The sequence below is a fragment of the Staurois parvus genome, unplaced genomic scaffold, assembly GCF_062004578.1.
Source record: "Staurois parvus isolate SC_StPar_1 unplaced genomic scaffold, SC_StPar_1.0 ptg001495l, whole genome shotgun sequence".
In the NCBI taxonomy this organism is placed as follows: Eukaryota; Metazoa; Chordata; class Amphibia; order Anura; family Ranidae; genus Staurois; species Staurois parvus.
The window spans coordinates 518,682-543,450 of NW_028319291.1; the positions used below are offsets into that span (position 1 = coordinate 518,682).

General features: G+C 46.5%; 2 protein-coding genes and 1 long non-coding RNA gene across 3 annotated transcripts in view; 1 reads left to right on the plus strand and 2 right to left on the minus strand.

Annotated features, from left to right (window-relative positions):
* Positions 1-5,868: 5,868 nt before the first annotated feature.
* The window catches only part of LOC149435504 (uncharacterized), a 28,052-nt gene continuing 9,151 nt past the window's right edge, over positions 5,869-24,769 (plus strand). Inside the window, exons 1-2 of the long non-coding RNA XR_016308466.1 lie at positions 5,869-6,001; positions 6,827-6,922. This is a non-coding gene — a long non-coding RNA (uncharacterized LOC149435504). The remainder of the gene's footprint in view (positions 6,002-6,826; positions 6,923-24,769) is intronic.
* Positions 13,586-23,343, minus strand: LOC149435505 (uncharacterized). The gene is made up of 2 exons (XM_089662587.1): positions 23,333-23,343; positions 13,586-14,368 (listed from the first exon to the last, which is right to left on the minus strand). The coding sequence occupies exons 1-2, from the start codon at positions 23,341-23,343 to the stop codon at positions 13,648-13,650; spliced, it is 732 nt and encodes a 243-aa protein (XP_089518713.1). The 3' UTR covers positions 13,586-13,647.
* SLC11A1 (solute carrier family 11 member 1) overlaps positions 23,324-24,769 on the minus strand; it is a 70,566-nt gene continuing 69,120 nt past the window's right edge. The window contains exon 15 of the mRNA XM_089662596.1: positions 23,324-24,579. Coding sequence (XP_089518722.1) covers positions 24,466-24,579 — 114 coding nt within the window. The 3' untranslated portion in view covers positions 23,324-24,465. The remainder of the gene's footprint in view (positions 24,580-24,769) is intronic.

The window sequence follows — 24,769 nt, forward strand, 5'->3', positions numbered from 1 at the left end:
TATATTGTACATTCACATCAGTCCCTGACCCTCAAGGGGCGTACAATCTAAGGTCCCTAACTCACATTCATATACTAGGGCCAATTTAGACAGGAACAAATTAACCTACCAGCATGTCTTTGGAGTGTGGGAGGAAACCGGAGTACCCAGAGGAAACCCACGCAGGCACAGGGAGAACATGCAAACTCCAGGCAGGTGGTGTCATGGTTGGGATTCGAACCAACAACCCTAGTGCTGCCAGGCGGAAGTGCTAACCATTTATAAAGCATTTGTAGTACAAACGTTCCAAGCATTCATCCAGACAGCACAAATTTTCCCCATTTTTCCTAATACTGTTACTTCCTCTGATCGTCAGCACCATCTAGTGGCCAAAATGCGATATTATTTTCTGACATGCCCCAATCAGAAAATATATTGCTTTTTTGGCCAATAGATGGAGCTGAGGATCAGAGGAAGTCATAGTATCAGAGAAAATAACAGGAAATATCAGTACAGCCTGGACAAATGCAAGTGGCGTTCGTTGAGCAAATGTTTGATGATTAGACCCCTTAGTGTTCTGGCAGAATAAAAAAAGTGTTTAAAGTGGACTGATCATTATTTATGTATTTTTTGTTAACCCCTTTGTGCTGAGCCTTCGGACCCTTTCAGAAGCCGGGAGGCGAGGCGTGGCTTTAGGGTCATGTGACCGCCTGATTCGCTGTTCAGAAAAGGTCCCGATCACAAAGGGAGATTGGGACCTTTCCATGAGTCACGGACATATGTGCTGGGAGCGCGCTCTCAGCACATATGTAGTTTCAAATGGTACGCAGATATGCAGCTGCTCGGCTTCAAGGCCCAGACGCTGACAGGGGGCATATTTGTGTGCGCTCGGCGTCTAGGGGTTAAAGAGGAACTTCACTCTCTCAGTTAGCATGGACTATTTTTGATCCTCATGCTGCAGCATTAGTAAATAGATAGGAAGGTATATTATACTTACTTGTGTTAAACTATTTTATCCAATTCTTCAGTTACTGCCTGGTTTCTGGCCTAGGCAAATGATGTCATACATCCCAGGAGTCTTAGGCTCCATGCACACTGGGGGGGGGGGGAGTTCTAAGAACACTGGTAGCTGTCTAAAGTCATGTTAAAAATGTGAATTTTTCAGCATTTTTTTTGCAGTTTTGCATTAGCGTTTAGCGGTGCTTTGCTGCTTTTTTTTGCTCAAAAAATCCAAAAACGCTGGTTTGCCATGATTTACCGCGTTTTGCCATGCTAGAGCGTTTTTACAACTAAAAAACTCCTCTGGAAACCCACTAGTTCTGTGTTCTTTTTCCCAGCCAATAAACACTCAAGCCACAAAATGCTGATTCCAGTCTGTGTGTGCATGGACACATACGATAACATGCCTGGGATGGACACATAGGATAACATGCTGGGGATGGACACATAGGATAACATGCTGGGGATGGACACATAGGATAACATGCCTGGGATGGACACATAGGATAACATGCCTGGGATGGACACATAGGATAACATGCCTGGGATGGACACATAGGATAACACGCCTGGGATGGACACATAGGATAACACGCCGGGGATGGACACATAGGATAACATGCTGGGGATGGACACATAGGATAACATGCCGGGGATGGACACATAGGATAACATGCCTGGGATGGACACGTAGGATAACATGCCTGGGATGGACACATAGGATAACATGCTGGGGATGGACACATAGGATAACATGCTGGGGATGGACACATAGGATAACATGCCGGGGATGGACACATAGGATAACATTCCGGGGATGGACACATAGGATAACACGCTGGGGATGGACACATAGGATAACATGCTGGGGATGGACACATAGGATAACACGCCGGGGATGGACATATAGGATAACATGCTGGGGATGGACATATAGGATAACATGCTGGGGTGGGTTTACTGGCTGTAGAAAAAAAATGCCAAAAAAAAATCTAAAGAATATATTTAAAAAATAAAAAAAGTTGCATGGCAAGTCGCATAACTGTGAATGGAGCCTAACCTGGAAAGCTAAACACCTGTGTGAGAAGACTCCGATGGAAGCAACAGAAGACTAAGGCCCCTTTCACACGGGTGTTCCATATGTCTGTTTTTCATCTGTCCATTTCCGGATGAAAATCGAACACCCATGTATTTCTATGGACTAGCGCACAAGTGTCAAACTGGTGGCCCTCCAACTGTTGCCAAACTACAAGTCCCATGAGGCATTGCAAGATTGCCAGTTACAAGCATGACTCCCAAAGGCAGAGGCATGATGGGACTTGTAGTTTCACAACAACTGGAGGGCTGGTCACTAGCAGATGTAAACGGATGGTCATCCGTTTACATCTGTTAGTGTTCATATCTGTCTCTTTGACTGGAAGAAACCCATATTTTTCTTCAGTTAAAAAAAACAGAACGAACAAAAAAATGGATGTAAACAGATGAAAAATGGATGTAAACGGACAAAAAAAACAGATGAAAAATGGATGAAAAACGGATGTAAACTGATGTAAATTGATAAAAAAAATGGATGCAACCAGAAAACAACAGATGTAAATGGATGTAAATGGACAAAAAATGGATGTAAAGAGATGTAAATGGATGAAAATGGATGTAAACAGGCAAAAACTAATGTAAAAGGATGTAAATGGATGTAAATGGACACAAAATGGATGTAAATGGGAAAAAAAGTTTGTAAACGGAAAAAATGGATGTAAACTGATGTAAATGGACAAAAAATTGATGTAAACGAAAACAAAAACAGATATACACGGATGTAAATGGACAAAAAATGGATGTAAAGAGATGTAAATGGATAAACAGGAAAAAACGGATGAAAATGGATAAAAAACAGATGCAAATGGACAAAAATTGGATCTAAATGGATGTAAAGGGATGAAAATGGATGTAAACGGGCAAAAAACGGAAGTAAAGGGATGTAAATGGATGAAAACAGACAGAAAAATGGATGTGAACGGATGTAAATGGATAAGAAACAGATGTAAACTGATGTAAATTGATTTAAAAAAATGGATGCAACCAGAAAAAAACAGATGTAAATGGATGTAAATGAACAAAAAATGTATGTAAACGGATGTAAAGAGATGTAAGTGGATGAAAATGTATGTAAACAGGCAAAAAACGAATGTAAAAGGATATAAATGGATGTAAATGGATGTAAACAGATGTAATTGGACAAAAAAATGGATGTAAATGGGAAAAACGGATGTAAACGGAAAAAAGGATGTAAATGGACAAAAAATGAATGTAAATGGGAAAAACAAATGTAAACGGAAAAAAACGGATATATGCGGATGTGAATGGACAAAAAATGGATGTAAAGGGATGTAAATAGATAAACGGGAAAAAAACGGATGTAAATGGACAAAAACTGGATCTAAACGGATGTAAAGGGATGAAAATGGATGTAAACGGGCAAAAACCGGAAGTAAAGGGATGTAAATGGATGAAAACAGACAAAAAAAATGGATGTGAATGGATGTAAATGGATAAAAAACAGATGTAAACTGATGTAAATTGAGAAAAAAATGGATGCAACCAGAAAAAAACAGATGTAAATGTATGTAAATGGACAAAAAATGGATGTAAATGGATGACAATGGATGTAAACTGGCAAAAAACTAATGCAAAATGATGTAAATGGATGTAAACGGATGTAAACAAATGTAAATGGACAAAAAAAAAGGATGTAAATGGGAAAAAAACGGATGTAAATGGAAACGAAGGATGTAAACGGATGTAAATGGACAAAAAAAGGATGTAAACTGATATAGAGGGATGTAAATGGATGAAAATGGATGTAAACGGATGTAAATGGACAAAAAATTATGTAAATGAGGAAAAAACAGATGTTATTGGAAAAAAACGGATATACACGGATGTAAATGGACAAAAAATGGATGTAAAGGGATGTAAATGGATAAACGGGTAAAAAAATGGGTGTAAATGGATAAAAAGGGACATAAACGGATGTAAATGGACAAAAATTTGATCTAAACGGATGTAAAGGATGAAAATGGATGTAAACGGGTAAAATGCGGAAGTAAAGGGATGCAAGTGGATAAACAGACAAATAAAATGGATGTGAACGGATGTAAATGGATAAAAAACGGATGTAAACTGATAAAAAAAATAGATGCAACCAGAAAAAAACAGATGTAAATGGATGTAAATGGACAAGCAATGGATGAAAATGGATGTAAACGGAAAACAAAGGATGTAAACGGATGTAAATGGACAAAAATTTGATCTAAACTGATGTAAAGGGATGTAAATGTGTGAAAACAGACAAAAAATGGATGTGAACGGATGTAAATGGATAAAAAAAAAAAGGATGTAAACTGATGTAAATTGATTTAAAAAAATGGATGCAACCAGAAAAAAACTGATGTAAACGGATGTAAATGGATGTAAACAGATTTAAATGGACAAAAAAATGGATGTAAGTGGGGAAAAAAGGATGTAAACAGAAACAAAGGATGTAAACGGATGTAAATGCACAAAAAAATGGATGTAAACTGATATAAAGGGATGTAAATGGATGAAAATGGATGTAAATGGACAAAAAATTGATGTAAATGGGGAAAAAACAGATGTAAATGGAAATAAACGGATATACACGAATGTAAATGGACAAAAATGGATGTAAAGGGATGTAAATGGATAAACGGGAAAAAAACGGATGTAAATGGATAAAAAATGGATGTAAACGGATGTAAATGGACAAAAATTGGATCTAAACAGATGTAAAGGGATGAAAACAGACAAAAAATGGATGTGAATGAATGTAAATGGATAAAAAATGGGATGTAAACTGGCAAAAAATGTATGTTAAAGGATGTGAAGGGACAAAAACTGGATTTGAAGTGACGAAAAAGACACAATACCATGTGAGAGGACCCTAGCTCTGCAGTTTCAGGGCCGGTTCACACTCCATGCGTTTCAGTTGCTTTTTTTCTGCATCCAAAACGCACAGAAAGTAAGTCACATGGTGGTCAATGTCACAGTTCACATCAGTGCTTGCGGTTCCAGTGCGTTCCGGTTGCAAAAAAAAAAAAAAAAGTAGAACAGGCTGCATTTTTCCTGCACAGGAAACTGTACTGGAACGCGGTAAAGTGCATCAAAAACGCACCAAAAATGCATCAAAACCGCACATGTAGAAACGCACCCGGAATGCGTCTGGACTGCATTTCTATGGTGTGAACCGGCTCTTAAACCTTTTAACTGAGCGGCTGCCCCGGGGATTAGCAGTCAAGGAAAGCTTGCTTCCATCGCAGCCTTCTCACACAGGCGGTTTGCTCCGTGGACAGCACGCGGCGCGCCATGTAATAAAGTCGCGAGATCCCGCCAGGAGGCGTCCTAGGTGTGCGTCGCCCTTTTAAGAGCCCTGACATTCTTCATAAAAACAAGTTGTAAGGGAAAGAGCTGCTGGAATCCTCTGGGGCCTCCTTCCACAGGGCCCTCCTGCTTCCCCTGTCATGGATAAGTCTGAAGGAGGCAGGAGGGGCCCCAGGGGCCCTTTGCATCCTCCAGGGGAGGGAAAGAAAAAAAAAAAAAAAGGCTTTTCCTTTGCTCAGTGAGCAGAGGTTTGCAGTGGGGAGCCTGGAAACCGCCCAGGGAGCGTCTGCAAAGAGCCATGCAGAGTCGCAGGCGGAGGGCGGGAGAAGCGACAACATGCGAGCTCTGGGCCCCTCCTGCGGCCTCTGCACTGACAGCACCCTGGCGCCAGCCGGCCTGGCGGAGAGCAAAGCTCACAAGTTAGGGAGCGTCTGCCAAGTGTCGCTCTGTGAGGCCCCGTCCTCCAGGCTATATATATAGGGCCACGCCGAGCGTTCTGAGCAGTGCAAGCTGTGCTGCTGGTGCTTGCTGCTGCGATTAATCCGATGCGGACCGGCAGAATATTTTCGAGGTTGCTGAAGCCCGCACCGTACCTGCAAATAGCCCCTCGCTGGAGTTAGGCCTGGTGCGTTTTTTTTTTTTAGTGCTTTTTGCATAAATGCACTACAGTCCTTTTAACAAGGCTTCCTATGGGACACATTCACATCTATGCTTTGTTTGTTGATTCCCTGCGTTTTGGGTAAAGGGTCAGCGACTTCGCAGCGTTTTTGCTACCATAGAGTTCAATGGAGACAGTGCGTTTTTGCCGCGTTTTATGTTTTTCTTCTGCCCAGCAACAAACACATTTATCCTTTAACAAAAAAAATTCAAAAGAAAACTCTGAAAGAAATGCAAAACATAAAACGCAATAAAAACACAGCAAAAAAAAAGAAGAAAATTCAAAATACTAACAACAACTTACAAAGCCATCCACAGCTCTGCCCCCAGCTACATCACCAACCTGGTCTCAAAATATCAACCAAACCGCTCTCTCCGATCCTATCAAGACCTTTTGCTCTCTAGTTCCCGTGTCAGCTCCTCCCAAGCTTGCCTCCAGGACTTCTCCCGAGCTTCTCCCATCCTATGGAACTCCCTACCCCAATCTGTCCGGCTGTCTCCTAATCTATCCACCTTTAGACGATCCCTGAAAACCTCTCTCTTTAAAGAAGTCTATCCTGCTTCTACCTAGTAAACTGCCATTTATTTCCTCCGTCAGCCCATCCCCCCCACAGCTATTACCTTTTGTATCACTCAACCCTTCCTCCTAGATTGTAAGCTCCGCGTCTTCATGATTTATTTTGCTGAAAAATCATTTTGAAAAACACCTCCTAGCATTTCTGGCAGTGGCCATCTTTAGTAAGGGCAAATGATTCATGAAGCAGTTACCTCTCTGAAATCCATCTGTCCTTAGGTCAGGCATTGGCTGAGCTGAGAGCCCTCGCCTCTTGAAGACTCCTGGGATGTGTGACATCACTTGCCTAGGCCAGAAAGCAGGAAGTAACCAAAGGTATGCAAAAAAAAAAAAAAAAAAAGGTTAAAACAAGCAAATATAATATACCTTCCTATCTATTTACTAAGGCTGGCAGCATAAGGATTAGAAAATAGTCCGTGTTGATTGAGAAAGTGAAGTTACACTTGGAGGACCGGTTCACACTATAGAAACGCAATCCATATGCGTTTCTATAGTGGGGGGGGGGGGAGAGAGGGAGGGGGGAGAGAGAGGGAAGACTGAAAGAGAGAGAGGGGAGGGGAGAGAGAGAGGGAAGAGAGGGAGTAGGGGGAGAGAGATGGAAGGGGGGAGAGAGAGATGGAAGAGAGGGAGGGGAGAGAGAGAGGGAAGAGAGGGGGGAGAGAGAGAGGGGAGAGAGGGAAGAGGGGGGGGGGAGAGAGGGAAGAGAGGGGGAGAGAGGGAAGAGAGAGGGGGGGAAGAGAGAGAGGGAAGAGAGGGATGGGGGGGAGAGAGGGAAGAGGGGCAGGGGGGAAGAGAGGGAGAGGGGAAGAGAGGGAGGGGGGAGAGAGAGGGAAGAGAGGGAGGGGGGAAGAAAGAGGGAAGAGAGGGAGGGGGGAAGAAAGAGGGAAGAGAGGGAGGGGGGAAGAAAGAGGGAAGAGAGGGAGGGGGGAAGAAAGAGGGAAGAGAGGGAGGGGGGAAGAAAGAGGGAAGAGAGGGAGGGGGAAGAGAGGGGGGGAGAGGGAGGGAAGAGAGGGAGGGGGAGAGAGAGGGAAGAGAGGGAGGGGGGAGAGAGAGAGGGAAGAGAGGGAGGGGTGGAGAAAGAGGGAAGAGAGAGGGAGGGGGGAGAGGGAGAGAGAGGGAAGAGAGGGAGGGGGGAGAGGGAGAGAGAGGGAAGAGAGGGAGGGGGGAGAGAGGGGGAAGAGAGGGAGGGGGGAAGAGAGAGGAAAGAGGGGGAGGGGGGAAGAAAGAGGAAAGAGGGGGAGGGGGGAAGAGAGAGGAAAGAGGGGGAGGGGGGAAGAGAGAGGAAAGAGGGGGAGGGGGGAGAGAGAGGGAAGAGGGGGGTAAGAGAGGGAGGGGTGAAGAGAGGGAGGGGGGAGAGAGAGGGAAGAGAGAGAGAGGGGGTGGAGAGAGGGAAGAGAGGGAGGGTGGGAGAGGGAAGAGAATAAGGAGGAAAGAGAGGGAGGGGGGAGAGAGAGGGAAGAGAGAGAGGGGAGGGGGGAGAGAGGGAAGAGAGAGAGGGAAGAGAGGGAGGGGAGGGAGAGAGGGGAGGGAGAGGGAAGAGAGGGAGGGGAGGGAGAGGGAAGAGAGGGAGGGGAGGGAGAGGGAAGAGAGGAAGGGGGGGAGGGAGAGGGAAGAAAGGGAGGAGGGAGAGGGAAGAAAGGGAGGGGGGGAGAGAGAGGGAAGAGAGGGAGGGGGGGAGAGAGAGGGAAGAGAGGGAGGGGGGAGAGAGAGAGGGAAGAGAGGGAGGGGGGAGAGAGAGAGGGAAGAGAGGGAGGGGGAGAGAGAGGGAAGAGAGGGAGGTGGGAGAGAGAGAGGGAAGAGAGGGAGGTGGGAGAGAGAGGGGGAGAGAGGGAGGGGGAGAGAGGGAAGAGAGAGAGGAGAGAGAGAGGGGGGAGGAGAGAGAGGGAAAGAGAGAGTACTGACCTGGTATATTCAGAAGCATCACAGAACTGCCGGCTGATCTGGACAGGGGAGGCAGTGCAGATCCTCTCTTCTCTGCTCTGCCATGTTGGATGGGGGGAGGGGCTGGACACTGTCAGAGAAGACGAGGTATCAGAGACCTGGAGGGACTGAGGAGCACAGAGGGGGGTCCCATGAGGGAAATCCCATGCACAGTCAGGGATGATCATTGCAGGGGAGGGACAGTGACAGCACCGATCTCCCTGCATGGATTTCAACAAGGCAGCTGTAAGCCTTCAGAAATAGGGGCAGGCCCCACATGAACAATAAAAACAAACATTACAAATTGAGATAAACATCCCACACTGATCAGATAACGAGGTCAAGCTGACACAAGACTAATCCCATCATGTAGAAACCTCCAGGAGGACTAGCCAACAGACAGAAACAATAAGTGACTCAAATAACTCAATTACCAAAGGTACAAATCCACAATGGTAAACGCATCGCACCTTACTAACATTACAGCAGGAAACCTCAGCGTTGGGATGTTTTGAGCTGATTATATTAACATCTGCTTAGAGTCTTTGAGTCTAAGGGGGGGGGGGAAAGTTGAAGTAGTCAATGCTGGTTTGGGGATCTATAATGTAATGTTAGGGGTGGACTGACAACTCATGGGGCCCCCGGGCAATAGAGGATCATGGGGCCCCTGTGTCCTTGCCCAAACTCAAAAAAGCCTATGAAAAAGGTAACAGGGGCATCTCATGGGGCCCCCTACTGACCCCGGGCCCTCTGGCGGTGGCCGAGTTTCCAAATTGTCAGTCCGCCCCTGCTTTAGAAGCAACTGATCTATAATGTACCGGACACAGCCGGCTACACCGGACACAGCCATTGACAGACCACTGTATCAGACCACTGCTGGTACCAAGTGATCACTGTGGCCAATCACAGCAGATGATATGACAATTGTACACAATGAATGGCTTTGATTCATGCCTTTTAATGTGTACTATTGTGACGAGCTCTTTGATTGGTCACAATAATCACACAGTACAGACAGGATCAATAAAAATGGTTACTTATAACTGTAAAATTCAGTTATTAGCAATCATAGTGTGTAAAAAAAAATCTTGATCACCTCCCCAGAGTAGTACAGTGTTACTATGGTAACATTGTATTGCTCTGGTCACTGTCTGTAAAAAAAATTAAAAGTATTGAAAACATATTTTTTAAACATTTTTTATACTTACGGTGACCAGTGTCCCTGATCACCTCCACACACATTATATGATGGTGCTGTACTGTGCTGGGGACAGTATGTAAAAAAAAATTTAATTGTAAAAAAAACATTTTTTTTATTTCTTCATTTTCCCAAAAATTGTGACAAAAAAATTAAAACTTCAAGAAACTCGCCATGCCTCTTACTAAATACCTTGGACTGTCTACTTTCCAAAAAGGTAATTTGGGGGGTATCTGTACTGTTCTGGCATTTTCGTGCCTGAAGAAATGAGATTGGCCAAAGTACATCAGGATTGATCAATTTTCATATATATATATATATATATATATATATATATATATATATATATATATATATATATATATATATATATATTTATTGTGACAGGATGAACGGCGAGGTGATAGAGGGACGCTATGTGTCACCTCGCATATGCTCATACCTGACCGTTTAGGTGGAGTCCACTCCGGGTTTTCGGGGCCACAGTTAAGCAGGTGGGTCCGGACCAGAGTTTGGGCTCCACTGATGACCACCAACAGGTGGTATAAAAAGGGCAGGGCTGGAGCAAGGAGTCGCTCGTGGCCTGGGACTCAGAGAGGTGTTCTGAGAGAGCTGTGTGTGTACGATACCTACAAGAAAAGGTTTGCTTTTGTTTTATTTCGGTGACAGAGAGAAGCCCTTCACCTCTGAGAGAGGAAACGCCTTTTGTTTAGTTAGTGCCTGGATGGCAAGGGTTTATTTTCATGTTTTGTTTATTTTCTGCAAACCTTTTAAATAAAGCTGACAACCAGTCAGATTTTGATGAAAGCCTGCTGTGCGGTCTACCTTTGTCCCAGGGAAGGAGATCCCCCACCTGAGCTATCCCCACATATGGTGGAGGATGCGGGCAACTTCCTGAGCAAGTGGGAAGATGGAGGAAATAATAAGAGCCTTGCTGCAGGCCAATGCAGCACAACGGGAGACAAATCGCCAGTTTGCGGAGGCCCAAGAAGCAGACCGAGAGCTCCTTAAGCAGGTGGCCCAACACCTATTAGAATTAAAGAAGGAATCTGCAGATCCGCTGCCAGTAGAGCAGAAAATGGCGCGGGCCAGCTATGTTTTGCAGAAGATGACACCTGCTGATGATGTGGAGGCCTACCTCACAACTTTTGAAAGGGTTGCTGTTCGGGAAGGATGGAAAAAGGAGCAATGGGCAGGACTGCTTGCACCATTTTTGACAGGTGAATCCCAAAAAGCCTATTATGACCTGGAACCAGGGGATGCCCAGGACTATGAGAAACTGAAGGCTGAGGTCCTTGCACGCCTGGGCGTCACCATTGCAGTCCGGGCTCAGCGGGTGCATCAATGGCATTACAGGGCTGACAAACCACCCAGATCTCAGATGTTTGATTTGATACATCTCTCCAAAAAGTGGCTCCAGCCAGAGGTATTGTCAGGCCCTCAGATTGTGGAGCGTGTGGTCATGGACCAATATTTGCATGCACTCCCTGCCACTTTGAGGAAGTGGGTCGGCCGTGGAGACCCTAAATCTGCAAACGAGCTAGTGGACCTGGTGGAGAGATATGCAGCCGCTGAGGACTTTTTTCATTCACCTGGGCCGTACCCCAATGTCACTAGGGGTGGAAAACTATCCGGAAGATCCGGTAAGACTGTTCCATGGGCCAAAGGCTCAGAAAAAAAATGATAAGACTATTGTGTCAGATAATGAGACTGTAGGCTTAGGACCTAGAGACTGGCCAAATAGGTTAGGAAGGTCCCCAAAGCCGTTTAGTGGTCTAAGCACTGAACATATAATATGTTATCGTTGTCATGCATTAGGTCATATTGCTGCAAACTGTCCGTTAAATGATGAACCTATGCAATGTGAAAATGCTTATCTAGGAAAACGCATGTCTCTTTTTGCACAGGTGGTATGTACTGCAGCATGTCAGAAACGCATGGAAAAGCAAATGTGTGCGATTGCCATTGATGGAAAGCCAGTAACTGCTCTGCTAGACTCGGGTAGTGTTGTGATCTTAGTTAAGAGTGATTTGGTCAACCCTGCCAGCTTACACCCTAGCACTATTGGAGTTATTTGTATTCATGGTGATACACGTAATTACCAGACTGCTCTGGTGGAGATTGGTACTCCCTGGGGCCCTGTGACCCATTCTGTGGGGGTGGTGCCCTCTCTGCTTCATGAAGCCATAGTGGGGAGAGATTTTCCCCATTTCTGGAAGTTATGGGATAAGGAGGGGAGTCAGGAGGACCGAGCTCCCCCTGCTGGGGAAACACTGAAAACTCCTGAACTCACCCCTGACCCCTTTGACGGCAAGGTGGAAGGGGAAACTGTTGGTGTGTCCAAGGAAGGTTTAGACCTTTTTCCTTTCTCTGTAATGGCTGGGGAGCAGGAGGAGTTGGATACAAACCCAGACACTGAGGATATAGAACAAGAGATGATCGCTGGCTCTAGTGAGAGTGGACAGAATGTGGTGCCTGACCTAGAGGTCAGAAAAGAGGATTTTTGTACGGAACAACTGAAAGATTCCACACTTAATAGAGGCCGTGAAAACATTAAAATGATTGATGGGGAACCAGTGGAAAATGATGTAGCGGTGTCTTCTCCCTACATGGCTCTTAACAATAACTTGCTGTATCAAGTGGTAAAGCAAGGGGAGGAGGTGGTAGAACAGTTAGTGGTCCCCAAACCCTTACGCCGGATGGTACTGGATTTAGCCCATGGGCATATAATGGGTGGACACCTGGGTGTAGAGAAAACAAAGGAGAGAATAACCCAGAGATTCTTTTGGCCAGGCTTACATGGAGACGTCAAAGCGCATTGTGAGTCATCTCCGGAATGTCAATATTCTGCGCCCTCACCCCATTTTCGCAGTCCGCTAGTACCTCTACCCATAATTGAAGTATCGTTTGAAAGAGTGGGCATGGACCTAGTGGGTCCAGTAGTAAAGCCTGCCCAGGGCCATCGGCACATACTGGTTATACTTGACTATGCCACCCGGTATCCTGAAGCCATCCCCTTGCGTAATACCTCAGCTAAAAATATCGCCAAAGAGCTTGTCTGGGTGTTTAGTCGTGTAGGTATTCCAAAGGAGATATTAACGGATCAGGGCACGCCATTTATGTCTAGAGTTATGAAAGAGTTATGCAAATTGTTCAAAATCTCCCATCTCCGTACCTCGGTCTACCACCCCCAAACCGATGGGCTTGTGGAAAGGTTTAACAAGACCCTTAAGAATATGTTAAAAAAGGTGGTGGACAAAGATGGGAGAAATTGGGATTTTTTGCTACCATATCTCATGTTTGCTATACGAGAAGTACCTCAGGCATCTACAGGATATTCACCTTTTGAATTACTGTATGGTTGTCACGGTGTAAGGTCAGGTTCAGAGACCAGTTGCTATAGCAGTAAAAGGCTTACCTGGAACCAGCAGGATAGGTACACCAGCGGATCCCCCTGGGAATGACGCAGGCTCACCTGAGGTGCGGGGTCTAAGTATTAACCGGTATTCACCAGAGCTCCTAATGGTGGAGATGGATTGGGCTGCGTGTTAATACCAGGTCGCAGATCTCAGGATCACCCCACCAGGGAATGAGCAGACTGGGAACCAATAGCGGATCAACAGGTTAGGGATCAGACGAAAGCAGAGTCGGTCACAAGCCAAGGGTCGGTCACAAATGGTAGCAGATCAATCGTGGTCAAGAACAAGCCAAAGGTCAGTAGCGGAGGTGTAGACAGCAGCAGGAACAGTAGCAGGATATTGGCTGGAAAGGCACAATAATCTGGCAAGGAGGAAGTCCAAGGACATGGCTTATATAGGAAGTTCATGGGAGGAGCAAGGAGTTCAAGGTTCAAGAGCAAACAAGGCACAAGGCAGGATTATCCAATAGATGAGGCAAAGTGTTGTCCAGCATCCTAGGTAGCTCAGTGAGTAGAGTTACTGCCTGACACAGTAGAAGTCCCAGGTTCAAGTCCAGGCCCTGACAGTACTCCCCTCCTCCCAGGACGTCCTCTGGACGTCTTAGGACTAGGCTTGTGTGGAAACCTCTGGTGGAATTCTCTTGTTAGTCTAGGAGCATGAACATTCTCCTCAGGCTCCCAAGAATTTTCTTCTGGTCCATATCCTTCCCATTGAACCAGATACTGTAACTTATTCCTAAAGATCCTGGAATCAAGGATTTTCTCCACCACAAATTCTTCTTCACCCTGTACCTCAACAGGTGGAGGAGGTGGAAAAATTCTTCCAGGGAAAGGATTTTCCTGAAACAGTTTGAGTAGTGATATATGAAAAACAGGGTGAATCCTCATACTATCCGGAAGCTGTAAGCGAAAGGTGACTGGGTTGATTTGGGCAGAAATCTGAAAAGGACCCACAAACTTTTGACCCAACTTAGCAGATGGCACCTGGACCTTCAAATTCTTTGTTGATAACCAAACTTTTTCACCCACATGAAAAGTAGGAAGTGTTCTCCGGTGTCTGTCTGCAGACTTTTTGTAATACTCCTGAGCTTCCCTCAAAGTCTCAATCAATTTCTCTTGAATCTCCTGCAATGTAGTTAGTCTATTGGTAACAGCAGGGATTGGAGTTGTGATAGGGAGATCAGGAATAAAAATTGGATGGTAACCGGCGTTTAAGTAAAAAGGACTTTGAGAGGTGGAACTATGTTTAGAATTGTTGTATGCAAACTCTGCAGTGGGAAGACAGTCCACCCAGTCATCCTGAAGATAAGTGACAAAGCATCGAAGATACTGTTCCATTGTTTGATTAGTTCTCTCAGTCTGACCATTAGACTGGGGATGAAAAGCAGAGGACAGATTAATTGTAACACCTAAGGCTGAGCAAAAACTTCTCCAGAATTTCGAAGTAAACTGCACACCTCTGTCAGACACCACATCATCAGGGATTCCATGCAGTTTAAAGATTTCTCGAACCATCAGTTCAGCAGTCTGTTCAGCAGTGGGCACCCCCTTAACTGGAACAAAATGGGCCATTTTAGTGAGACGGTCAACCACTACCAAAATGGTGGTCATTCCTTTTGAGGGAGGTAAATCCACCACAAAATCCATAGAAATAGACCCCCATGGTCTTGATGGAACAGGGAGTGGCTGAAGCAACCCCAAAGGGGAGGCTCGGGGAATCTTATTGCGTGCACAGGTCAAGCATGAGGTCACATAGCGTTTGACATCTTTCTTGTACCCCGGCCACCAAAAGGAACGTGATAATAGTTCTTCGGTCTTAGCGACTCCAAAATGCCCAGCAAGTTTGGAATCATGAACCAACTTGAGAGCTTCCACCCGAACAGATTCAGGTACATAAAGATGATGTCCTTGAATCCAAAAGCCATTCTTATAAGTCAGGTTAATGTCCGTAGGTGGATGATTGAGAAGTGGGTCATTCTCATACCCCTCTTTAAGAAGATTCAAGAATGCCTTAGAACTTGTGGCCCCTAGAAAGTTCTTTTGAGGCAGGATTGTGCATTCAGAAGTGTTCTCCTGGAGAGGCCCAGACGACATTCGTGATAAGGCATCAGCCTTTCCGTTTCTTGACCCAGGTCGATATGAGATAATAAAATTGAACCTGGAAAAGAACAGTGACCAACGTGCTTGTCTAGAAGACAATCTCTTGGCAGAACGGATGAATTCTAGATTTTTATGATCCGTGAAGACAGTCACAGGATGCTTAGCCCCTTCCAACAGATGCCTCCATTCGGAAAAGGCTTCCCTAATTGCCAGCAACTCCTTATTCCCAATGTCATAATTCCTTTCAGCAGATGACATCAAACGAGAAAAATAAGCACAGGGATGAAGCTGCATTTTTTCTCCTCGTCGCTGAGAAATGATAGCTCCCACGGCGGAGTCTGAGGCATCCACTTCCACAATAAAAGGTAGCTCTGAAATTTGCTGCCTGACAGGAGCCATGGCATTTGCTATAGCGGCCTCCATCTGTGGGCCAGATTATTCTGTCACGGTGTAAGGTCAGGTTCAGAGACCAGTTGCTATAGCAGTAAAAGGCTTACCTGGAACCAGCAGGATAGGTACACCAGTGGATGCCCCTGGGAATGACGCAGGCTCACCTGAGGTGCGGGGTCTAAGTATTAACCGGTATTCACCAGAGCTCCTAATGGTGGAGATGGATTGGGCTGCCTGTTAATACCAGGTCGCAGATCTCAGGATCACCCCACCAGGGAATGAGCAGACTGGGAACCAATAGCGGATCAACAGGTTAGGGATCAGACGAAAGCAGAGTTGGTCACAAGCCAAGGGTCGGTCACAAATGGTAGCAGATCAATCGTGGTCAGGAACAAGCCAAAGGTCAGTAGCGGAGGTGTAGACAGCAGCAGGAACAGTAGCAGGATATTGGCTGGAAAGGCACAATAATCTGGCAAGGAGGAAGTCCAAGGACATGGCTTATATAGGAAGTTCATGGGAGGAGCAAGGAGTTCAAGGTTCAAGAGCAAACAAGGCACAAGGCAGGATTATCCAATAGATGAGGCAAAGTGTTGTCCAGCATCCTAGGTAGCTCAGTGAGTAGAGTTACTGCCTGACACAGTAGAAGTCCCAGGTTCAAGTCCAGGCCCTGACAATGGTAGACATCCCAGGGGATTGCTAGATGTTGCAAAAGAAACCTGGGAGGGAGAGACCACGCCCTATAGAAGTGTCATCGAGCATATCTCACAGATGCAGGATAGAATCGCAGCTGTCATGCCACTTGTTCGGGAACACATGGAGCAAGCCCAGGAGGTCCAGAGAAGGGTTTATAACCGGGGTGCCAGGATCCGTACCTTCAACCCTGGGGATAGAGTGCTGGTGCTAGTCCCCACCGTGGAAAGTAAATTCCTCGCAAAGTGGCAAGGTCCCTTTGAAATTAGGGAGAAAGTGGGGGAAGTAAATTATAAAGTTTACCAGCCAGGAAAAAGGAAACCCGAACAGATCTATCATGTTAATCTCTTAAAACCTTGGAAAGACAGGGAAAGTTTGTTGGCAGTACCAAGCCCCCAAAAGGACGTGGTCCCCGTGGCCCCTCAGGTACCTATAACGGAAACCTTGTCAGTAGCCCAACAAAATGATGTTAAGGAGTTTGTGAGGAAAAATGGAGATTTCTTCTCCCACCTACCTGGACTGACGACGGTCATACAACATGACATAGTTACCCAGCCCGGGGTCCGCGTAAATGTCAAGCCCTATAGAATACCTGAGGCCAGGCGGGAAGCGGTGGCAAAGGAAATAAAGGACATGTTAGAGTTGGGAGTGATTGAGGAATCTCACAGTGAGTGGTCGAGTCCCATAGTGTTGGTCCCAAAACCAGATGGAACAATTCGTTTCTGTAATGATTTCAGGAAACTGAACAGTGTGTCTAAGTTTGATGCATACCCGATGCCTCGGGTGGATGAGCTCATTGACAGGTTGGGAACGGCTCGATACATAACCACCTTAGATCTGACCAAAGGCTATTGGCAGATTCCTTTAACGGAAGCTGCAAAAGAAAAGACGGCATTCTCTACCCCCGAGGGGTCCTTTCAGTATAAGCGGATGCCGTTTGGTCTACATGGTGCTCCGGCATCATTCCAACGAATGATGGACAAAACGTTAAGACCACATCGCCAATATGCAGCTGCCTATTTGGACGATGTCGTCATCCACAGTCCAGACTGGGAGTCTCATTTGTCCTGCCTGCAAGCGGTAGTAGATTTGCTGAGGGAAGCAGGTCTTACCGCCAACCCCAGAAAGTGTGCCATAGGCTTAGAGGAGGCCAAATATCTTGGCTACATCATTGGTCGAGGTCTCATTAGGCCTCAGATCAATAAAATTGAGGCAATTCAAAAGTGGCCCCAACCTGTAAATAAAAAACAAGTCCGGGCATTTCTTGGAATCACGGGGTACTACAGGCGGTTTATCCCTAATTTTGCCACCATTGCAGCCCCACTGACAGATCTGACAAAAGGTAGGGGGTCAGTCATGATTAAGTGGAATCCTGAGGCGGAGACAGCATTTCAAAGGCTGAAACAAGCTCTCTGTGCTCAACCTGTGCTTGTGACTCCAGATTTCACAACAGAGTTTGTGGTACAGACTGATGCCTCTGACGTGGGACTAGGTGCGGTACTGTCCCAAATCAGAGATGGGGAGGAGCACCCTGTGGTCTTCCTAAGTAGAAAGCTCAACAAACATGAGAGAAACTATGCCATTGTGGAGAAGGAATGTTTGGCCATCAAATGGGCCTTGGAGGCCCTGAAATATTACCTGTTAGGAAGACCGTTCAAGTTGGTTACTGATCATGCCCCGCTCAAATGGATGTGTGATAATAAGGAGAAAAACAGTCGAGTGACAAGGTGGTTTCTCGCGCTACAAGTGTTCAAATTCACAGTGGAACACAGAGCAGGGAAACTGCAAAGTAATGTAGATGCCCTCTCCCGGGTCCATTGTCTGGTTGGGACAGTTGCTCAGCCGCAGGGGCTTGAGCAGAGGGGGGGGGGATATGTGACAGGATGAACGGCGAGGTGATAGAGGGACGCTATGTGTCACCTCGCATATGCTCATACCTGACCGTTTAGGTGGAGTCCACTCCGGGTTTTCGGGGCCACAGTTAAGCAGGTGGGTCCGGACCAGAGTTTGGGCTCCACTGATGACCACCAAAAGGTGGTATAAAAAGGGCAGGGCTGGAGCAAGGAGTCGCTCGTGGCCTGGGACTCAGAGAGGTGTTCTGAGAGAGCTGTGTGTGTATGATACCTACAAGAAAAGGTTTGCTTTTGTTTTATTTCGGTGACAGGGAGAAGCCCTTCACCTCTGAGAGAGGAAACGCCTTTTGTTTAGTTAGTGCCTGGATGGCAAGGGTTTATTTTCATGTTTTGTTTATTTTCTGCAAACCTTTTAAATAAAGCTGACAACCAGTCAGATTTTGATGAAAGCCTGCTGTGCGGTCTACCTTTGTCCCAGGGAAGGAGATCCCCCACCTGAGCTATCCCCACAATATATATATATCAGCCCTCAAAATTTCCACTTGCCTGCTCACATTTGGCGAGCGGAAATAACACAGGAGCGAGTTACTGGGCTCTGTCTCTTCGGGCAGGTGGGCCGACCTGCTCTCTCTGTGGGCAGGTGTGCTAGATGGTTCTCTCTGCGGGCGGGCGGGCTGGTTCTCTCTGTGGGTGGGCTGGTGGGTGGGCTAGAGGGCGGGCAGGATGGGGGGGGCTGATCTGAGCACTGGTTGTGGTGAGTTGTCATTGGGCAGCCTGCTGCCAGGATGGCCCCTCTCTCCTGATAGGAGAATGTGGAGCCAAATCCATTCCCCCTCTGCATCCCTGCCAAGGAAATCCTGAGGTTACAGCTCTGCCCCCTGCTGATGTCACTCATATTCCAGCTGCTGTTGGTAAATACAGAAAACGTATAGCTTGTGTATCCTGCTGTGTGCCCTGTACCATTATCAGTGAGGCTGTGAGGGGTCTGTCAGTGGGGATCAGTAATTGGGGGGGAGGGAGTCTGTCAGTGGGGGACTGGAGGAGGACATGGGATGGAGGAGATGAAACTGGAGAAGGACGTAGGATGGAGGAGATGGGACTAGAGGACGTGGGATGGAGGAGATGGGATTGGAGGACGTGGGATGGAGGAGATGGGACTGGAGGACGTCATGGGATGGAGGAGATGGGACTGGAGGACGTGGGATGGAGGGGATAGGACTGGAAGACGGTTACATGGGATGGAGGAGATGAAACAGGAGGAGGACGTGGGATGGAGGAGATGGGACTGAAGGAGGACGTGGGATGGAGAAGGCTATGGGATGGAGGACATAGGACTGGAGGAGGATGTGGGATGGAGGAGATGGGACTGAAGGAGGACGTGGGATGCAGGATATGGGACTGAAGGAGGACGTGGAATGGAGAAGGCTATGGGATGGAGGACATAGGACTGGAGGAGGATGTGGGATGGAGGAGATGGGACTGGAGGAGGACGTGGGATGGAGGAGATGGGACTGGAGGGGGACTTGGGATGGAGGAGATGGGACTGGAGGAGGATATGGGATGGAGGAGATGAGACTGGAGGAGGTCATGGGATGGAGGAGATGAGACTGGAGGAGGACATGGGATGGAGGAGATGGGCCTGGAGGGTGTGGGATAGAGGAGATGGGACTGGAGGACAGTTATATGGGATGGAGGAGAAGAGACTGGAGGAGGACGCGGGATGTAGGAGATGGGACTGGAGGAGGATGTGGGATGGAGGAGATGGGACTGGAAGAGGACGTGGGATGAAGGAGGACATGGGATGGAGGACATAGGACTAAAGGAGGACGTGGGATGGAGGAGAGGGGACTGGAGGATGATGTCGGATGGAGGAGATGGGACTGGAGGAGGATGTGGGATGGAGGAGATGGGAGTGGAGGAGGACGTGGGATGGAGGAGAATGTGGAATGGAGGAGATGGGACTGGAGGAGGATGTGGGATGGAGGAGATGGGACTGGAGGAGGATGTGGGATGGAGGAGATGGGACTGGAGGAGGATGTGGGATGGAGGAGATGGGACTGGAGGAGGTCATGGATGGGATGGAGGAGATAGGACTGGAGGAGGACATGGGATGGAGAGATAGGACTGAAGGAGGTCATGGGATGGAGGAGATGGGACTGGAGGAGGACATGGGATGGAGGAGATGGGACTGGAGGAGGATGTGGGATGGAGGAGATGAGACTGGAGGAGGTCATGGGATGAAGGAGATGGGACTGGAGGGGACAACGCACCGCTGGAGGGCTTTGTTTTAAGGTAAGCCCTGCATATTGTGCTAGTCTGCTATGTATATTAGCACATTATGACATTACCTTGCAGGGGATTTTTTTTTTCTCAAGCTGAGGTTTTTAATATTGTTTAAGTTGTTGTTGTTAATATTTATGTTTGTAACTTTATTCTGCATAAAACATTTAACAGAATAATTTGAGATAATTTATGAGGGAATGTTTGGGGGTGGAATTATGGGCGGGGGTGGAATTAGAGGCGGGGCAGGGTTGGGTGAAATTCTGAGCCCTGTATATACCATAGTTCATGGACCCTAACTTTCCTACAGACTAAATAATAAACACTGATTTGGGTTATATTCACCAAAGAAATGGTGCAGAATACATTTTGGCCTGAATCTATGAAGAACAATTATTTATTTGTAAAATAAACATGTTGGGCTTTTTTTCAAAATTTCCGATCTTCTGTAGTGTATTTAGCAAATAATAAAAAATCCAGTGGTGAATAAATACCATCAAAAAAAGCTTCTGTGAACAAAATGATAAAAATGTCATATGGGTAGTGTTGCATGACAGCGCAATTGTCATTCAAAGTGGGACAGAGTGGGGTCAGCGAATGCTGAAGCGCACAGTGCGCAGAAGTCGCCAACTGTCTGCAGAGTCAATAGCTAAAGACCTCCAAACTTGGTGTGGCCTTCAGATGAGCCCAACAACAGTGCGTGGAGAGCTTCATGGAATGGGTTTCCATGGCCGAGCAGCTGCATCCAAGCCTTACATCACCAAGTGCAATGCAAAGCATTGCTGTGCTGTGGTGTAAAGAATGCCGCCACTGGACTCTAGAGCAGTGGAGACGTGTTCTCTGGAGTGACCAATCACGCTTCTCTGTCTGGCAATCTGATGCACGTGTCTGGGTTTGGCGGTGGCCAGGAGAATGGTACTTGCCTGACTGCAGTGGTGTATTTAGGTTTTGTGCTGCCCTAGGCAACATAAAAATTGTGCACCCCCCCCTCCCCCAATGAGAGAGCGAGAGAATTCAATGAGTGTTTGTATGTACTGTATATATGATTATCTCTCTCTTACCCCCCTCTCTTCCCCCCCCTCTCTCCCTCTCTCTCTCTTCCTCTTCCCTCTTGCTTCCCTCCCTCTCTTCCCTCGCTCTTCTCTCTCTCTTCCCTCTCTCTCTCTTACCTCTCCCTCTTACCGCTCTTCCCTTTCTCTCTCTCTCTCGCTTCCTCTTCCCTCAATCTTCTCTCTCTCTCCCCCCTCTCTCTCTTCCCTCTCTTTCTCTTCCCTTGCTCTTCTCTCTCTCTCTTCCCTCGCTCTTCTCTCTCTCTTTCTTCCCTCTCTTTCTCTCTTCCCTTGCTCTTCTCTCTCTCTCTTCCCTCTCTCTCTCTTCCCTCTCCCTCTTACCGCTCTTCCCTTTCTCTCTCTCTCTCTCTCTCTCTCGCTTCCTCTTCCCTCAATCTTCTCTCTCTCTCTTCCCTCTCTTTCTCTTCCCTTGCTCTTCTCTCTCTCTCTTCCCTCGCTCTTCTCTCTCTCTTTCTTCCCTCTCTTTCTCTCTTCCCTTGCTCTTCTCTCTCTTCTATCTCTCTTCCCTCTCTCTCTTTTCCTTCACTCTTCTCTCTTCCCTCTCTCTCTGTTCCCTCTCTCTCTTCTCTCTCCCCCTCTATCTTCCCCCTCTTTATCTCTCTTCCTCTTCCTTCACTCTCTCTTCCCTCGCTCTTCTCTCTATCTCTCTTCCCCCTCTCTTCCTTCACTCTTCTCTCTCTCTTCCCTCTCACTCTTCCTCCCCCTCTCTCTCTTCTCTCCCCCCTCCCCCCCCTCTTCTCTCTCTTCCCTCTCTCCTTTCCTCTCTCTCTCTTCCCTCCCTCTCTTCCCTCTCTCTTCTCTCCCTCTCTCTCTTCTCACTCTCTCTTCCCTCTCTCCTTCCCTCTCTCTCCCCTCTCCTCTCTCTCTCCCCCTTTCTCTCTCCCCCCCCCCTCTCTCTCTCTCCTCTCTCTCTCTCCTCTCTCTCTCTCCCCTTTCTCTCTCCTCCCCCCTCTCCCCCCCCCCCTTTCTCTCTCTCTCTCTCACTTCAGAATGGAGGGAATGAGGAGGAGGTGTGGGGTTGTATTCTCTTCTCCTCCAGCTCTTTTCTCTGGTCACATTTACCACCTAACATAGGTATTCAGCTAAGAAGAGGAGAGCCTCTGACCATATCCCCTGGATTTCTAACCAGCAGCATGGTAGGGCGCTCCTGGAATGTCAACATACCTGGGTGAGCTGAACCAGAACACAGGACAGAGAAGGGAAAGATGGAGGTAGAAAAGGCAGTATAAAATATGTGGTTGTGCCGAGTAAATAAATACTCATCATGTCAAGCCTTGAAATTGGGCATGGCTGTGAAATGGTGAAAAACTTCAGTACTCAAAATTTTCCATAGGTGACACTTGAAATAATTTTACAGGTCATCATTTCAGACTTACCTGTGAATAACTGGCCTAGACTTATTGCTCTCCCTTCGCAATTGACGTGTTTAGGTGCCTCTGATGCGTGCATTTACTTAAGTATGTGCAATTCATGGGGGCTCAAATTTTTTTTGAGTGGGGGGGAATTAAAGTGATGGGTTCTCTTTAACGGTGCAAATATATTGCCGCGATAAAAAAAATACCAACAAAGTGACATGAATATAATCCTAAGTGTAAAGTCCTACACTAGAACAAAACACAAAATTGAACATACATAAAAGTGAAAAACATAAAAAAGTGATAGAAAGAGTCCCAGTGTTGCTGTGGAATATGCTGAGAAGATCTTTGTACATCCACACGTCTTCTAAAAATCGAAGCGCACCATCACCATAGATAGAATGGACTCTTACCAAAGAATATGGACTCTTTTTAGGCAAAATAATCTTACTATTCCTTCATATTTCCATATACATCATCAGCAATAATGATTTTGTTTTACATCTCTACAATTCTCCTCCAAGTTGACCGCTTCTGCACCACCCTATAGGAAAAACACTACAGGGTGGCACGGGTGCGCAAAATGTATTTATTTCAGGTACTTATATAGCGCCGTCAATTTACGCAGCGCTTTACACATATATATTGTACATTCACATCAGTCCCTAACCCTCAAGGGGTGTACAATATAAGGTCACGTATATATATTTGCATATCCGGGTAGGGGGGCACGAGTGCGCCGCCATTCGCGACCTCGACTGTCAATCACTGGGTCCCGGCCGGTGATTCCCCGCCGGCACCCGGTGATCGGCGAGTGTTACCGACGGGGGAGAGACCTGTGTATAAACAACACAACACAGATCTCTCCCCTGCCAGCTCCTGCTTACAAAGCAGTGTGCTTACAGTGAAACACACACACAGCACACAGTTAACCCTTTGATCACCCCACATGTTAACCCCTTCCTGTCCAGTGCCATTAGTACAGTGTCAGTGCTTTTTATTAGCACTGATCACTGTATTGGTGTCACTGGACAGGAAGGGGTTAACACCAAGTCAGTTCCCCCCAGTGTCAGAATGCCCGCCGCAGTCCAGCTATAAGTCGCTGATCGCTGCCATAGTGAAAAAAAAATTCCAGTATATATACTGCCATTTGTAAACGCTATAACTTTCACGTAAACCAATTAATTTACATGTATTGGGATTTTTTTTAGCAAAGACATTGAGCAGAATACATTTTGGCCTGAATTTTAAGATTAAAATCTCAGGATCATCAACACTTGAAAGTTCACAGGTATGTACATCAGACATGGCCACCCCCAGAAATGCATCATGGGCCCATTCTGACCTGCAGAAAAGCCTCCTGACACAAGAGGGCGCCCCAGATTTAGTTATTGGTGCAGTCATATAGCGTAGGTGACGCCACATTCAGTAATGGCGTAACATCTAATGTAACGTTAGTATCGTAACGTCAGTTATAAGTCAAATTCACTGAACTTCTCAGGAGTAAAGCTTTGTGTGCATCTGTCACATCCACATTTCGATATGCAAAGTGTCCAATGAATGAAGGTCTCCTGTACACACGTCTCACTGCGGTGACCCCGGTTGGTTGTTGTAGTCTTCTGGCTGTCCGTAGGAGAATTGCATATGTAGTCCACCGGACAGGAACTGGGCTCCATGGGCAAGGCAGCATGTCCATAACTGCAACAAAGAAGGATCATTACTTTTACTAGTAAAAATATATATTAAAAAGAAAATCCCGGTATCTATACCGCCATTTGTAAACGCTATAACTTTCATGTAAACCAATTCATTTACACCTATTGGGATTTTTTTTAGCAAAGACACGGAGCAGAAAACATTTTGGTCTAAATTTATGACAAAATTTGAT